Source organism: Mycteria americana, chromosome 2 (assembly GCF_035582795.1).
Source record: "Mycteria americana isolate JAX WOST 10 ecotype Jacksonville Zoo and Gardens chromosome 2, USCA_MyAme_1.0, whole genome shotgun sequence".
NCBI lineage: Eukaryota > Metazoa > Chordata > Aves > Ciconiiformes > Ciconiidae > Mycteria > Mycteria americana.
Window position 1 is genome coordinate 32,781,146 of NC_134366.1, and position 18,146 is coordinate 32,799,291.

General features: G+C 37.0%; 1 protein-coding gene across 1 annotated transcript in view; it reads right to left on the reverse strand.

Annotated features, from left to right (window-relative positions):
• Nucleotides 1–5,584: 5,584 nt before the first annotated feature.
• AGMO (alkylglycerol monooxygenase) overlaps nucleotides 5,585–18,146 on the reverse strand; it is a 192,866-nt gene continuing 180,304 nt past the window's right edge. Inside the window, 1 exon segment of the mRNA XM_075495548.1 lies at nucleotides 5,585–5,733. Within this exon segment, the coding sequence (XP_075351663.1) occupies nucleotides 5,653–5,733 (81 nt within the window). The 3' untranslated portion in view covers nucleotides 5,585–5,652.

Here is an 18,146-nt window from a genome sequence, read left to right on the forward strand (position 1 = left end):
TCTTTCCTGGCAAACATTTCTATAATTATAATTTATGTGCTTATAAGTACTTACATTCAAGGTTTGTGGAAAAATGTAAGCAGCAGAAACACCACAAATTCTATAGTGTTTAAAATCTTCCATGATTTTCTTTATTAATTTAATCTCTTTTTAATCAAACATAATTATTACTGGGCTGCCTGCCTCTGCCACACTAAAATCAGCAGGTTAGAAAATAGTGCATAAAAACTGTAGTAGTACATCCTGAAGCAGAGAGAGACAGTGACAGCTACAGCTCGGCGCTGAAGGAACAAGAAGTAACTAGAAGGAATTAATAGCAAAGAAACAGGAGTGGGAGTAGATAGAAACTGGGAAAAGGACAGTGCTATGTTACTGCAATGGAAATAGAAAATCATTAGAGAACACTAGGCAGATACATATGAAAAATAAATATAACATTAACAATGTATGAGCAGTGTACTCTGTGTTTTGAATACTAGAAGAGCCTGTTGACTGGTAGGAACAGTACAGAAAGTAGTTACCTTTAGATAAGTATGTTTGGCTCTTATCTATTAAAATAAAATAACATATTTGTGGATATGAAATATGCCATTATGTACCTCCACACATAACAAACCTAAAGCAAGACAGGAGAGGATTTTTTGCAAAGATAAATAAACACGAGAGAGAGACAGACAGACAGACAGAAAAATGGGAAGAAAGAATAAAGGAGGAAGTGTTAAAAATATAGCAAGGGGTGGGGGGGAGAGGATTCATTTTGTATCACTTTTCTTTGCCAAACCATAAACACAAGGACACTCAGCAGTTCATTCTTACTCAAAGTTTCCACATTTTTCTGCTGTTTTCCATAGGTGGGGCAAAAATGACAAAGTACCGAGCCAAGTTTTCCATTGGCCCTGATATTAATATGGAAGTGCTTCTCCAGTATGTGAGATACCTTATTTTTGCTTTACCTTGTGGCTTGTATCTGAGTTTCAAACTTGGTATTTTTACACTTGTTTCCTCTGTAGAAAAAGCAAATCCTGAAGTCCAGTCTGCTTTGACCAGAACTGCTGGGAGTGATAGCTAACACGACACACTGTGGCTGAGGTCTGCGTGTGCTGAGAGTTACTGAGGGTAGTGGGCCCTCAGAGAGCCGGCTCTGTGGCCCACTTTGTTTTAATTCCAAACTGAACAGGTCAAACAGCAGCAGGGAACCAGGAAACCCAGCAAAACTCTGCCTCTTGGCCATTGTATGTGCCTATTCTGGAACCAGAGGTTTTATGGAAAAAGGATAGACCAAGAATAGTTTTTTCCCATTCAGCGTTAGCAATCCCAAGAGTTTAAAAATTATGAGTCAAGCCTCATGTAATCACTAGGGTGGTTTAAAAAGGAACATATTTTAAAATATTACCTATTAAAGTCTTGTTTGCCTTTTAGGTTTTGAACCTTCTATAGCTCTTGTTTTCAGCAGTCAGAAACATTTGTTAAAGAAAGCAAAGAAGTTAAAAAAAAAAAAGTGCAGCAGTCACAGGATTCCAGGAGCCAGATTTTTAAGAAAAACTTCAACTATAAGCAACATAGTTGGCATAATATTGCAAGATGTGGCAATGCTTTGAGCATTCTCTGAGAGTTATTGCTCTTCTTGATGAACTCAATCGCTGCACCATAGCTCTTTTTATCACAAGTTAAAGAGCAAAGAAGAAAAGTCCGAACAACTCCTACCTTTGGTGCCATTCAACTTAGCAGTGTCTAATCGCATGACATAAAATCCTGAAAGCTCACAGAAATTTGCCTGTAAAAAGGAAGATTTAAAATATCTGATCAACTACCTCCTTTTAGATAATGGTTTAGGTAACAATGTCCCTAATCCCACAGACGTGAGAGAAAACTGGAGACAGGAAAAACAAGAGAAAGGGCCCTGAGTCCTTTGTATCTGGTATGCATAGCTTACAGCTTTAACTATCATCATTTATCCATGAAAGGGCTTTGATTTTAATATAACACAAAGAACACCATGGTAGCCACTTACGGGAACAAGTAATTGTGCACCTGTGTTACTTTTAATTAATGCACCTTACCAAAGCTTGAGTTGCAGTAAATAGTGCATCATTCTTGGTTTCATACAGGGAATGCTCTGCCCTCACCCTGAGGTCAGCAGCAAGTTTTTTGGTGACTTGAATGGCGCAGGGTCAGGTCTCAAGTGAACACAGGATTCAGCTGCTTACTTCTGGGTTTTCAGTGACTTGATGTTGCTGTGTACATAGTCCAGGAAAAGCCATGTGTAGGGATGTGACATTACAACAGCTGGAAAGAGCAGGGAAAGTCACTTTTTTAACACTCTTGCTGAAAAAAAGTTCTGTTTATCTACGTTTTTCCCCCAAGGTGTGCCACTGGGGAGTTTAATGACAAACAAAACCAAAAGGAAGTCTTAAGCAATACTACAAATATTACAAATGTTATTTATGAAGTTTCTCACTTGGGCATATGAGGCTAGGGTTTTAGCCTGCAGAATATTTTTGTTTCCAGAGACATGAAACAGTGGCTCTCTAAAAGAAAAATAGTTACTTGCACAAAATCTATTAGTTCTGCATCAATATTTTGTTCACTAATTTCCTCATATAATTCACCTGATTTCATTTGGTACCATAAAATTGTTCAAACCACACAACATGGTCAAACTCTAAAGAAGTAAGCAATGGAATACTAAAAAGTTGAAGGGAGAGGGGTGGCTTACCAAAATATCACTAATATATCCTAGTAATAAGCAATGTTTACAGTTAGCATTTAATTCATTCAATTAACTGTATGTAATATATTAACTACACTTAATTCAATTCATTGGCCATCTAGTCTCCAGAGCCTCTTGATTACTCAAAACCAGAGATCTTTGGGATGACTGTTTCACTCTATGCAGTGGCTATAAAGAGAGTATGAACTAGATCCAGTACTGGTGTTAGGTGCCTAAAATACTGAAATAGTTTATATTTAAAAAAAATCATGACAAGCAAGTTGACAGGTATATAGCTACCTACCACACAGCTAATGGGAGAATGATGCAGTCAAGGGTGTTTCTATGAGCTTATCCTTGAAACTCTCTCTTCTCTGGGAAAGGCAAACCCCAGCTTCCAGTCTGTAGCCAAAGGATTGCTTATACATACCCAGTCGATGTTATTGTAAAGTACAAGAGTCTCGGACACCCATGATGAGTCTGTGCAAGCCTGCAGCCAGAGGAGTCGTTCTCAGACTTTGTGTTGTTCAGTATGCAATGGGAAGAACGTTGTTCCTCTCCTGCACCTTGCTTTCAAACAACCTAACACAATGTCAAGTCCTTGGGAGTAGGAAAAACTGGTGATTTACACAGAACATTTACATCTTAATCTGAATTTACCTTTGAAATCACATTCATTTCATTACTACATGTAGATAAGTGACATTCATTAGGATATCTTTAATTAATTTAATTTAATTCAGATCTTCATTATTGTCCTTCCAAGACTGCAGATTTTTTAATGCAGAAAATGTTAAATCTTTATCCTGCTCCTGTCTCTTTGAAGGATTTCTTTTGATAAGGAAACTGACTTTCAATATGACTCTTCATTATGTTACTTAGTCATTATATTAAACTGACCTGAAAATATTCCTGTGAGGTTGATGTCACTATTACAAATTTTGAAAATATAGGTACACTGACTTATGGGGTCACATAAGAAGTTTGTATATTGTGTTGTATTTCTGGAATCAGATTCTGCATTTTTCTTAAATATCCTATAATACCTTTGTAAGGAAAAGATCCCAAATGCATTACTTTGATTATGGTGAGAGACACCATCAGGATTGCCATCACCCCCATTCCACAGATGGGGAAGTTCAGGCAGAGAGATGGTAAATTTTGGTCAGAACTGGTAGTACCAGAGAAAGCTCCTGGCTGTCGCACCGGTGTGTTAGTCACGAGATTATATTTCTGCTCTTGAACTCAGAGGTATATAATTGTATTTATCTATTTCTTAAAAAGACATTGGAAGCCTGCCTTGTTATGAATAAAAGTTTGAATTAAACTTCTCAACAAGTACTTAAAATCTGATTTCTTCTGGGTTTTTAATGAGCCAGTTTTTTCATCTTCTCATTAGGTAAAGTGAAGAAGATCCCCAAGTAAGTCCTCTATTTAAACACGCCTTCAGTTTAGGAAGGTATTATCCTTACTTTACATCGCAGGTATTAGTACCTCTTATCAAACTAACAGCTCCCTTCTGAGTCAAATATTTCAAGGTCTTTGAGCGTAATCTAAAGTGATAGGCACAAGGCATTTTATACACAACAACTTAGAGTAACTTAGAACTTGAGTTTTGAAGTAAAAAGTTATATTAAATGAAGCTGATACTATCAGTAGACATTGGAACAATTTTATTTATATAACATTATTGTGTTTCTGACAATTTATTGGAAGCATCCAATTATGTAGACAGTGGCATCTGTCACAGCTAGAGACTGAAAATAAGGGTTAATTAAAAGTAGGCTCTCTGTCTAAATCTGAGAAGTCTGTTAGCATGTCATTAACATCTTAAAGGAAAATGGAATGGGAAAAAAACCCAACCCAAACTTAAACCCGTTTTTTAATCCCGCTATTATTACTAGTTTGAAGCATGCAAGACGGCCTACATTTTTTAGCTACTTGACTTTAAGCACTTCTAAAAGTCTTGGACACAAATAAAAAGTTGGAAGCATGTGAGGAAAGAAAAACAACCTAGCTCCAGTATTTTTGCCAGTCCTGCTGTTTGGAGACTCCCTTTACCATTTGTATTTAATTTTCCTATCTTAGTGCAAACCATCTTTCCAACAGCTCCTGAAAGACAAGACGTGCATCTCCCCTGAGATCACCCCAGCAGGAAATTACCAGAAATTAAGGGCCTAGCCTTGCAAATATTTTGTCACGTGAGTAACATTAGTCAATGGGATACCCATGTGTAAGTGCTGGCTTGATCAGTATCTAAAGTTGGCAACTGCAGGTGTACTCCTTAAATAATTCAGTCTAAACTGCAAGTCTGCATTATACAACACATACATCAGCCAATTTTATTGAAGATGTTTCAACTCATACTAGTTCAAGTTATTTTATCATGCTGGTTTTAATCATTTTCTTGCCTTGACTACTCATCCTCATGTAGCTGTATGTTATGAACACTGAATTGGGCATGACATTGAGATTCTAGTGTAATTCAATCATTACGGAAAAACTGACATTCACATATGTTTACATTTAGCCTCAATAGGAAGACAGTCAGTCACTTTATACCAGGTTACAACAAATATGATTTTAATTATTCCTCTTGTGAAAAATACTTTTCACATATGATTGCTAAGAAAATCACTGCAAAATGCAATTAGTTTTACATGGTTTCTAAGACTTTGTAATCCTTTGAATGTCAAAATATATGTTGTGAATGAACATTTTATTTAAATTGGGGGGAAATTAAATATGTTTTAAAAAATCAAATAAAAATGAATACATATCCTAATGAATCTTTCAAACCTTCATACGAAATCACAAACTTCTCCTATCATAAGTGAAATTATTGTGATTTATTAAGATTCATGGTTGATTAATTCCAAGGAACTTAGAAGGTTATTCCAAAGTGCTGTTTCCATAATTAAAGTGATGTTAGATCTGCTCTTTCAGTGATGTTTATCTTTGGATGAAGTGATCCGCTTCATAATTTGGATTCCCCAGAATGCAGTGCAGAGGGAAAACAAGACCTACAACACAGAATTTAAAATGAGAAACATTATATAAGATTTTTTAAATTATACTTGTCTGTAAATATAATGAATGGGTGAAAACAGAGAGCTCTTGAGTAGAAAAATTATACAAGAATTCTAGGCATACTGATAAATTCACTTTAGGAATTTACGCTTTCTTTTTTATATTACTCTTTATTGTGTACATTCCTGTTTGAATTTGTGCTTTCTGAATGGTACCAAACCAAGATAACTGGCAAAGTCTGCATGAACTTCCCTACTTTGTAATTGAGTTTGGATTTGGAGTACTCAGAGTCATATATAATAAGACAGGACAATAATAATACCAGCCGTGAGAAGGCAGGTGCAAAAATGTTAACTGTTTTGTTGGCAAATGGTCTGAAGAACGCTGACATTGTAAGTTGCATGGTAGGGTACAAATACTCAAAGCAGCCTTAAAGAGAATCTATGGCAAAAGAAGTGTTCTAGCTGCAGTACAATAAATCAGTACTTATTCCCCAACCTGCTATTTATGATGAGATATAAACTAGACTGGAAACAACTTAAAGATGTAATACTCTTCATCTTGTCCTTGGTTCTATGCATCTTTTTTTTGTAGTCAGTGAATTTTAATGAGATCTAATAATTTTTTTTTTTCATTAATTCATTTAATTGCATTCATTTTCATTTTTTTTTCATTCCGTTTGTTTGGTGAAAACTGCTTTGGGATGACTAGGGATACGCACAGGGTAAAGTCTAATTCAGGTAATAGCTTTGTCCAAAAAACAAGAAAGAGAGCAGGATAAAAAGTGTGTGCATATGTGTGTACGTGAAATTTTGTATTTTAAATTTTCTGAAAGAAACCTTTATCTTTCACATAGAAAAATTTCTCTAACTTACAATATTGCAAAATTAAGACAGTTGTTATGGGTTACTGAAGTAAGTGAAATTTTTTACTGTGAGTTAAACAAAACATTCCATTTATACTGAAAGATAATTTGTTCAGGTGATTTTTTTGTTTGTTTGAAAGGACAGAGAAAAATGAAAAGAAAAGGAATTTTGGGATCAGGTTATGACAATTCTTTTTTCAGGTTAATCTACAATCAAAAGGTACTGACTGGGAGAACTCCAATTTTAACATTAACAGCATTTAACATTCAACATTTAACAATGCATGGCCCAAAAATCTACTTCTGTCCTCATCTAAACAGTCACTCACCAAAGTACATGAGATCTGAATGTCTAACATAAATAATAAATGACCATAATACCTAAAAGGTATTCATTTTGCACTCATTGAAGGGAACATGATAGGATCCGGTCTGATCCCTCTCACAACCTGTTTGGGACAGCTACAGGCTTCACATAATCTATACATTACATACTTAGTAGCGTGAGATGGAAATAGCACAATGTACCAGTAAGTAGAATTCCAATCAAGTAAAAAAAATCCAATCCCCATTCAACCTCTATCAAGACAAATTCCCTTCAACTATTTTAATCGAAGGCTTTAATTCTACTTGAGCAAGGGTAGGCTGTCTGCTGCGTTTATAACTTCTGATGACACCATTGGTGCTGTATTTGTGGTCCCATTTGTAAGAAAGACTCATAAAATTCTCACAAAAAGACTTACTTATAAGAGTTTCAGACCTTTAGGTATGAAAGATTTAACTTTTTTTTTCTTGCATTATCACAAACACCTTGTAAAACTGCATAGCTCTATTTTACAGCTATGGAATGGAAAGACTTGAAGCAGTGCTGCAGGCACATACTCTCCATGTTTTGTGAGATGCTTTATTTCTATTCTGAGATGCCTCGTACAAGAAAACCAACTACAAACAACTCCCTGTATTTCTGATTTGGCTGTTATGTAATTGGGATGAGTGAACTGTGACATACATAAAATGATGACTTACATATAACACTCTCTCACTGCAGAAAAATTCTTTGTCGTGCTATCTCCAGAAACAGATTTTATCCACTTGTCATAATTAGTACTTCTCTGACACGTTACTAAACTCCTTTCATTCCTCACCTCAGAAAGATCACTCCTATTCCTGGAAGATGCATTAAATATAGAAGTATTTCATTTTCAGAAGAAGCACATTTAAGCACATTTAATGACTGAGGTGCAGGGCATTTGTAGGGGATTAATGACTGCTGGGAGATGATGATCACCTGAAGAAGCACAGCCATGGGCCATTAAGCCCCAGGAAATGTCCTCAGCTAAAGATGGTTATTACTATTATAGCCCGAAAATGAAAAAAACATCTCGGGTGAATTTTTCTTTTTAAAGTGGAGTGATGCAGTTTCTTCTTTCTTAATTAAATTCTTTATTGTGAATTTCTTAAAGCATGCAATCAATGCCTGTGGAGGCGTATTTCAAATTGCAGTTATTACATCCAGAATGAAAAACCACATACCGCACGTTGTGGATCTGCAGAACTAGTTTGGCTTCATGATTCTATAAAACTATTGATTCACTGCCTATCAATGTCAGGACTGCCAGTACTCAATGGAAATAACGTATTCATGAAACAATAATGCTGCAAGGTTGTGGGGGACGGGGTTTAAGAAAAACCCAAACATCAGGGAAAAAAATTAAGGGGCCACATCCTCCCTTGCATGACAGCAATTCTGGCTGGCTCTACTGCTATAATGCTGACCTACCCTGAGCAGAGCCAGCTGTATGGGGCTACCAAGCAGAAACTTGCTGTGTAGGTTGGAGTTCAGTTTCTTTTGATTGCTGCTACATATTTTGGAGTTACAAGGCTTGACCCAGTTGAATGAATGGTGCAATCAGGTGATGTCAGCAATGGTAAGCCAAGATGATACGTGCCAGAATTTTGAGCAGACAATAGTGTAGGCAGCAGGAAGCAGCAGAAGAGCATTCCACCAGGCGACCTGAACTATAGTTGACCAGTATTTTTCTAATGCCCTCGGGAAAACATATTTCCTGTATCCTATGTGCAGATATTTTGCATTTTCTGTTCAACTCTCTCGCACTCTAACAGGTTGGGTTTTGGCTTTGGTTTTTTTGTGTTTTTTTTTTTTCCTTTGCAGTTTCTAAATTATTGTCACAGAAATTCTCATTCCTTCTTGTATTGTCCAAACCAACTAATATTTGTCCCTTGATAAAAATATTCACATATCATTTTCCTAATTCAGTCAGTTTTGAAATAAAAAGATAGATTTAAATAGTATACTTTTTTCTATTTTTACACAAAGAAAAGTTCCCCCACAAACAATGTACATAAGAACAATAGTTTCACTTCTGGCTTCAGATGAAAAATTACTGTGGACAGTGGTCATATATGGAACAGCTAGCCCTAAAAGCAGAACTTCTCACAACCATATATCCAGCAGTTAAATGCAAACTTTTTTTGCCACCTTAGTATAAGCACTTGTTACATTTACCTGTTCAAGTAACTACAGATTAATTATAGACTATGCTTTAGACTGCTGGAAGAGGACAGTCCTCTTCCAAATATTTACATTACCTCCTTTCATACAGTCTTTCTATTTCCATACAACTCCTATTCTCTCCCTGAATAAGCCTACAGAAATGTAAATAACATTCTTCACAAGAACAAAGATAGCTTAACTAATGGATTGACTGCAGGACTAAGTCTGCTCTTCACAGAAAATCCCCACTGGAGTGATCGAAGTTTATTAGGCTGTAAACCACTTTAAAATCATTAGCTAAATTCAGGCACCCACTTCTGCATGATTAGCTTTGTTGTTGATCGTTAATGTTATTTTCTGCCATTTTCTCTTTTGTAATGGTTTTGTATATCTGAGTTGCCTAGACATAGTGTCCTTCCTCTTGCAGATTTCATCTGGATAGAATTAGAAGGCTTTAGACATTGGTCTAGAAATGTAGACAAATGTCCAGATAGCCCTGCTTTAAGGAGGGGGAAGAGGCTCAAAACACAAGACCTCAGATCCCTTCCAACCTAAGTCATTCAATGATTCTCTGACATTTCTCAGATTCTGCCCAGATGTGTTCACTCCAAATTTCACTGCAGAGACAGTCTGCAACTGTGCAACAAATTTGCTATATCTGTGGTACAACACCATATGAACAGGTGTGGGTTTGATACTGAAGTCTCTGAACACCTCTGTGCTGGGTAATGTATTCCTTGCTCTAGAGAGGGCTCAGGAAGATCAGCACATCCACGTACTTCATTAGGTTGCCTGTTCACATCATACAGTGGACCTGGTACCGGCAAATGTGATAAACAACGAGCCCTCTCAATGCGATGCTGAGAATTGTTTAACTGATACTGCAAATCAAACATGATTAAGGTTCTTTTTATATTCTTTATCTACAAATCTGGACATGGCTTCTTCAAAGGCACCAGAAATCATTTCATACGATCAATATTAATGATAGAGTAATTTTTAGACTTTATCTGAGAAGACTGTGTCTGGGTAATGTCATTGTCCTTTTCTAGTAAATATGGAGATCATGAACTGATGTAACAGTTAATAAAAAATACTAATACTAATAATAAAATGGTTGAATAAACTAATCCAGATTTCACAAGTACCTAAATGGTGCAGTTTTCACTAATACCATCGCTGTTTTCCCACTTCTCCTCACAGTACTGCTTCAGGTGCTGAACTACACAGAGGAGATAGAAAATACATGTCTCAGAAGTGGGGAAAGAGGTTCACTATTTCTGGAAGTCAGGATTTGGGCAATAAACACATGGATCTTCATTCTCAGTGCAATGTTTTGAGATGAGCATTCTGAGGCTAGTAGAGAAATGCCATGGCATTAACAGCAGATCCAGAAATCACTAATCTTGTAGAGTGCACAGATGAAGAAGATTGCACTAGCAAAAAAGGTGCAATGACAATACCTGGAAAGGGAAACCAAGAAACAAGAAGGTTCCTTCTCTGTGTGATGCCTTCCATATACTTGGGAAAATATGGAGAAGGAAGTGGGAAGCTATTGGTTTTTTGGGTTGGTTTTTTTTTTGGTGAAGGCATTGTGGATAGAAGGGAACAGGGACAACTACGATAGTAGTGGCTTGACAGCATTTGTCCAAGATTTCTGTAAAAGTAGCAGGATGTCTGGAAATTCTCCATAAGGGTTCATGACACACATTCAGACTATTGGTGCAGCACATATCTCGCAGATTCAGCATGCCCCTGACATAGAACAAGGTGTGTATTAAGAGACTGTTGGCACACACAGGATTAAGCCAAGTATCTTTAACCCCCACAAAGCATATTGATAATTCACTCACAGACTGGTTTCTTGCTACTATGATACACCTCATTAGTTTTATACTTCATTATTAACAGATAATGAGAAAATAATAGGGAAGTGATATATACATCTCCTTCCTATTCTGTTAAATGTTTTAAACATTCCTTCTTTTATTAAAATATGATCTGAAACTCTAAAGCTAGATAATGCATGAAAACATAGGCTGCAAAAGCCCCCATCCCTTAAAAGGCTTATATTACCTATCCAGGAAAGACAAAGAAAGATCTGGAGAAAGGATATATATTCCTCTGTTGCTTTCACAGCTGGGCACATCCCCAGTATGAAATCAAGTGCACTGCGGAGATGCCTGAGCTAGCAAGGACATAAGCTGCTAAATCTCTCTCAGCACAGCACCAGGTTGACTCTGACTTTCCTGGCATTGCACACAAGCTAGTAAGTCACATCCCTCAGCTAAATACATGGGGATTTTTACACAGGCAGTGCTATTGCAGTTATATTTAGACCTAAAATTACTTAAGTGCATCCAGCATGGTATCTTGCATCATGTCCTTCACTCAGGAGAAACCAGCCCACTGCCTCTCAAATCACTTGTGTAGATATATGTACCCTATTGAACTGTTACCTACGAAATTCCTTCTCTCTTGGGTCACAGAATAATCCACAATAATTCAAGCACTAGGATTAGGAGGGTTTTACCTCATTCCCCAAAAGACAAAAAAACCCCACTGAAGTGGGAAGCTTTGCTGTCAGTCATGTGAATAGGAACTCCAAAGCATGTTAATAATTATTAAATCTTCACCTTGCGATGAGCTAATGCAAGCTGGAGACGGTATCAACATTATCCTCATTAACATACACATAAACTCTCTGCATCTCTTCAGTATGAAATTTGTTTTAAAATATTTTATTGAAACATCTGAGAATACTTCCCACAGTAAGTTACTTAATTCCATCTATAAATTCCTAGATCATTCTTAAATGTTTAGTCATTTCAAGTTGTCCCCAAAGTAAAACCCTGTTAAACAAAAAAAGTCTTCTTAAATGTTCATTGAACAGCTAAAAATAACTTCTGGAACAAGTCTGTTTCATCATTTTGCAAATACATTCTAAAAAAATTATTTAGTAATTCTAAATTGTTGTCATCTGAGCTTAAAAATTTCATAAAACCTGCAAACAAAATTTATATGTTGTTATACATTCTAGAGCATAGTAATATTTTAGAATTTCTGTTTATTGTTTTTTCATATTGCTTTAGTTTCATTTTTGACAACACAGTACTGAAAAACTGTGTTGTCAGTTCAAAGATCAATAGTTTTAGAAGACCTTAATTCTGAATGTCACCTTTTTTATTTTAAATATTCTACAATTTTTGAGCCTCCATTTTCCCCTCAAAGATGAGAAACAACAGGCATGGAAATTTTCTCAATTATTATATTTTAAATGAACAATTAAAAATAAAGCTTTCATAAAAATTAAGAAGACAGAAGTTACTCAATCTGTAAACATACCAGTTTAATCTGTTGCAGGCTAACAGGCCAAATGAGATTGAAAGAGTTATTAATAGCTGTTCATTGCAGAAACAAAATATTTGAGACAGTCCTGTCTCAGTTTGGCTAAAGCTGTTGAGTTTATTTTCTTAAACATTTAAACAGGAAATGTACCCATTGAGATGAAACATCTCATTTACTTTTATGCCTGTCAGCAGCTGTAGCATAATTACATACACCCCACTGCATCACTTGTAGCTCAAACACAAGTTGGAGGGTAAAACAGACATCTGCAAAGAACTATTTCAGTTTATAAGATATTATTGAAATTATATGTAAAGAGCATTTTAATGTCCCTTATTCAAGAAATATGAAGCTCATTTTCGTTTAATCGATAGTTTACTGCAGAGACCTTGACATGGGTCAGGGCAATCCCAAGCACAAATACAGGCTGGGCGGAGAATGGATTGAGAGCAGCCCTGAGGAGAAGGACTTGAGGGTGTTGGTTGATAAGACGCTCAACATGACCCGGCAATGTGCACTTGCAGCCCAGAAAGCCCACCGTATCCTGGGCTGCCTCAAAAGAAGCATGACTGGCAGGTCGAGGGAGGTGATTCTCCCCCTCTACTCCGCTCTGGTGAAACCCCACCTTGAGTACTGCCTTCAGCTCTGGGGCCCCCAACATAAGAAGGACATGGACCTGTTGGAGCAAGTCCAGAGGAGGGCCACAAAGATGATCAGAGGGCTAGAACACCTCTCCTATGAAGACAGGCTGAGAGAGTTGGGGTTGTTCAGCCTGGAGAAGAGAAGGGTCGGGGAGACCTTATTGTGGCCTTCCAATACCTGAAGGGGGCCTACAAAAAAGCTGGAGAGGGACTTTTTACAAGGGCATGTAGTGATAGGACAAGGGGTAATGGCTTTAAACTGAAAGAGGGTAGATTTAGATAGCTATAAGGAAGAAATTCTTCATTATGAAGGAGGTGAGGCACTGGAACAGGTTGCCCAGAGAAGTTGTAGATGTCCCATCCCTGGAAGTGTTCAAGGCCAGGTTGGATGGGGCTTTGAGCAACGTGGTCTAGTGGAAGGTGTCCGTGCCCATGGCAGGGGGGTTGGAACTAGATGGTCTTTAAGGTCCCTTCCAACCCAAACCATTCTATGATCCTAAGATCTTATATTTAATCAAATTTAAATTGTCCTCTTAGGTTTAAAGAATTGAATGCTTTTAAATGCAATACTCTATGTGAGAAAGACTGGACACGTATATTTCTGGGATAAGAGTAAGGGTATTCTTTTTATACGGTCATGGGTTTAAGAAAAGTTTAGGTACCATACTGCTTAATCCTGTGTTGAAGTAAATTTTTACTTAAAAGATGGGGCAAATTCATTTAAAGGAGCTCATGCAGGAGGGAACTCTCCCTTATGCCTGCATCCTTGCTTGAAAAGACAGGAAAATTACAGCTACAGAAAAAAAATGATTGTAGTTTGAACACAGAAGAAAAATTGCTACACATAACATCTCAGAATTTGGACTGGATATTACTAGCTGTCACCAAATAAGCACCTACAGAGATAGTTCAATCTCTTCAATCCCTTAATTTTTATATCACTTTAATACAATACTATACTGACATTGCAGGGAAAACATTAGGTAAGTCAGTGTCCAATCTCTCCATCATTAGCAGACGTAAAATATTGTATGTTTTTACACAGATGGTTTCATTTCAGAGCGTGGCTATTGTGCATAAGCACCCTGGCGGGGTGGTGAACAGAACCAAGAGCACTCTGTCAGCCTGGAGAGCCCTGACAAAGGTGGCTGCAAAGTGGAAGATCTCCACTCACTAGTATACTAAATATCCTCTTGAGAGAAACTTGACCAGCTACGAGCTCCAAAATGGGAATTTTTCCATTGTGTGGGGAAAAAAAAAATACTAAAAAAAATAATCCCAGCCTTTAACTATAACCCACAGACATTAGATCACTGACGGGAAAAACTTTGCTGCAGATGTTGAAAAGAAGTGATGGGGAAAAGCTGGCTACTGTGACTAATGGCAAATGTGAAAGAAAGGAATAAGAATGTGCAGAGAGGGATAAAACAATTGAGGGACAAGCAGAAGGGATTTCCAGCACAGTGAACAAACACCAGAAAAGTATTCAAGACAGAGGAAGATCAAGGCTAAAAGTCATTTGAGATGAAGATTGCTCTTAAAGCCAACATGTCATAAGGAGAAATGAATCCTTTCATTGAAAAATGGACAACACAGAAGGCTGTTCTCAGCATAAAAAACCCAACCCAAACCAAACCAAACAAACAAAACCTGCAACCAAACAAAAAAACCCAACTTCTGAATGAAGGAAGTGGGTTAATATTCATTGATACTGTAAAGGAAAAGTCTTGCCATAGAAGATACATGTCCAAGTTAAAGATGGACAGAACACACCCATCCTGCCAGCCAACCCTCTTTTGAGGCCAAAAGCACTCAACTGTGACTATTTTTAAGTTTCAAGGAGAAGAAAAATGCGCTGAGGTCAGTCCAGCCCTCTGTCCATCCCTTTAGATCTCCTTCTGGCTATTGGTATCTCTCTTTCTTGCCTGCTCTCAAGACACTCTTCCTGTGTTCTGGCTTGTTGCTTCTATTCTTGTCCGGGGAAACTCCCATTCCCAAAACTCACCATCTTCTGATTATATAAAAGTCGTTGTTATCGACATAACTGCAGGTACATTCAAATAGGCTAAATCATTGATATTCCTACACATTATGTCAAACCAATGTAGTTGCATTATGTAATTAGCTTATAGCAAAAAAGAAATAAAATTAATGGAAGTGATCCATGTGACTTTCTACTAGGAAAACTAGGGGAACATGGTATAAAAGAAACTTCTGTATGGAAGGTACAAAACTGAGTGGAAGAAGAAACCTCCAGAAAGGAAGAATCAACTTTTATATCACAAAAATGAGAGGGAAATCAGAATTTAGGTGAAAAAGCAGGCATGTATATCATAACATTTCTAAAATACAAAAAACTATGAAACAGCTTTCTTTTCCTGGAAAACAGGAGGAGATTTTGCAATGTTTTTTAAAAAAATCTGGAGATACTGAGAAAATGTGTAATTTAATAGAAATGGAAGATATTAGACTTAAGAGAAACCAAGTAGACAAATCTGCAGTGAGGAATAATCATTAATCAGGAGTACACAGAAAAGTTGTGAACTTGGAGCAGTTCACAAACAAGACACATATCAACCATACAGGGCTGATACAAAAAGATGCCAGTATCAATGTGGAAAATATTAACAGAAGCATTTCTAGTAGCCCCTAGGTATTGATCCAGCCTACTGAAAGGTGATGAAGACTTTAAGGAAAACATAGATAAGCTAGATATAGTCATGAAGGAGATAACAAGAATGATAAAAGGTTTAGAAAAGTTGACCTGTAAGAAAGCTTGAAGCAATTCTGCTGTTTATTCTTGAGGAAAAAAAAAAAAGTCTCAGGAGGGGCAATAAGATCAATCTTCTGACATGTAAAAGAATAACACACACACAAAAAAGAAGATGATAAGCTACTACTCCAGGTAATAAAAACAACAACAAAAAAAATCTTTTTTAACTAAAATTTTCATTAGATAATAGCTGGCTGTAAGGATGGTATAACATTGGAATCAGCTGAGTAAGGAAGCTGCAAAAGGTGTGTAAATGGTTAGACAGGCACATGTCTATGGTGTAGCTGTACTTGATCCTTCTTCAGTGCAGGCTCCCCACCAGCCCGGTATTTCTGGTTATTCACAATGAATACAAAAGGACTCTTCACCTCTACCTAACATTTGCTAAGATCTACTTTGCCAACAGTGGTTAATAAAGATGAGACTGCTTAGCACATGGAACAACAATTACTTAGACACTATTTTTTTGCAATAACCAGCCTTGTGCAAGGCTTCACAGATTTCATTCTCAGATGTGGTTGTCACCTTAGTAAAAGGACAAAAAGCAGGATCTGGTGTTTCTTTAATACTTTTTTTTTTTCAGTTTCTGGCATTGGACAGGGTTGAACCTGCTTCCCGTCAGAGTAGTCATAGGATTATTACATTTAGAGATGAGCTTACATTGGCTCTTCAGATGATGGCTGCAAAAACTGATGGCAGAAGCATGAGCTAGCTCACTCCTATTTTACAGTCAGCATACTCTCTACACTAAAAACATGGGACTGCATAGTCCAAATCATCTGCCTCTGAGACTGTGAAAGAATAATCAAGGAGGTATTGTAAAAGCCTGGGATGCTGGGGTATTCAGTTTGCATTCTTTGCCATAGATTAGGCAACAGTCTTTACAGCTCCTTAGCTGCAAAACAGACAATTATTCTGTTTCGCCAAAAAGGAGTTACTTTCCAATCCCTGTCTTACTAAAAAACTAAGATAGTTTCATTCACTACAGTAATGCTGATAAGGCAAAGACATGTCAAAAAGACATAGATTTGGCCTTCTGTGATTTTTCTCTGACAAGCCTGATATCAATAATTCTGAATTCGTACTTTTTTTTTTTTAACATCAACAATTATGTACTTGGATAAACACAATAGACATCCTTAAAAATCAGATAATTGCATGTATTTCTTATATCGCTCCAGCTATTGAGCAATCTTAGTTCCATAACTCATGGCACTGACCATATAAAGAGCTAAAAATGGTGTGAGAATTTGTTTCCATCTCATGATTATGTTGGTTTTAAAAAAAAAAAATCACAAATCACTATATCATTAACAATTGCAGAATGTTGGAAAAAGTTCCAATCCAGGCTTCAGTTTTATAGAAATATATTCTTTTCTTATTCTAATTTTTTGGGTTTGTTTTTTATTTTCCCCCTATGTTGAATCCTAGATTAAAAAGGATGTTGTGCCCTAAATATGCTTGACTTGGAAAGGCTACTTGGTATTGTTGTATTTGTATGTCAAAGGGAGGACTGAAGTCTCAACAATTGTTAACCTCTCCCATGGTGTGCTAATAAAAGGTCAGAGGCCCACATGTGGCTTGCAGCCTGGGGAATTTCTCTCAATGTTCTGCCAGGGATGGGACCGCCCGAACGGTTTCTCTCATAAGTTTTAAGCCATAAACTGCATCCTACTTGGCTTGCTGTGCCAAAACTGGACCCAAGGGTATCCAGAGTCTTGGCTGATGGGAAAAAATGAGTGCTTCCTATGGAAGCCACAGCTGTTTTCCTGAGAGAGAGAGAGCACAGATGCTCAAATATTTCTCTATTTTCCGTTTCTGACTACCTGTTCTGGCAGCGGTTCCGAGGAAGGGGGAGGACAGAGGCAGGCATCCAGCTGCTTTCAATAAGCCTTGGCAGCACAGGTACTGATTGCCTGAACACAAAAATGTTCAAAAGATTTTTTTCTGTATTTCAAACTATAAAAAAGGTGAAAGCATACACTAATGCTCCCCGTCTTCCCATCTTGAGCAGAAATTTAGTGATCAGGATAAAGACCTTAATTATGAAAGCAGAGACTATTTCAGGGAAAAAATGATACTGCATACTTTTGAAAAGACATCGCTCGTAGAAGTGTGTGTACATATATATATATAAAAAAATATATGTACATAGAAATTCAAGTGCATATATAAACTATGTATATCCTATGCATTTCTAAAAAGATTTGTTTCTTCCATCAGACTGTAGGCTGAATGTCATAATATGGATTTGATTTTGAATT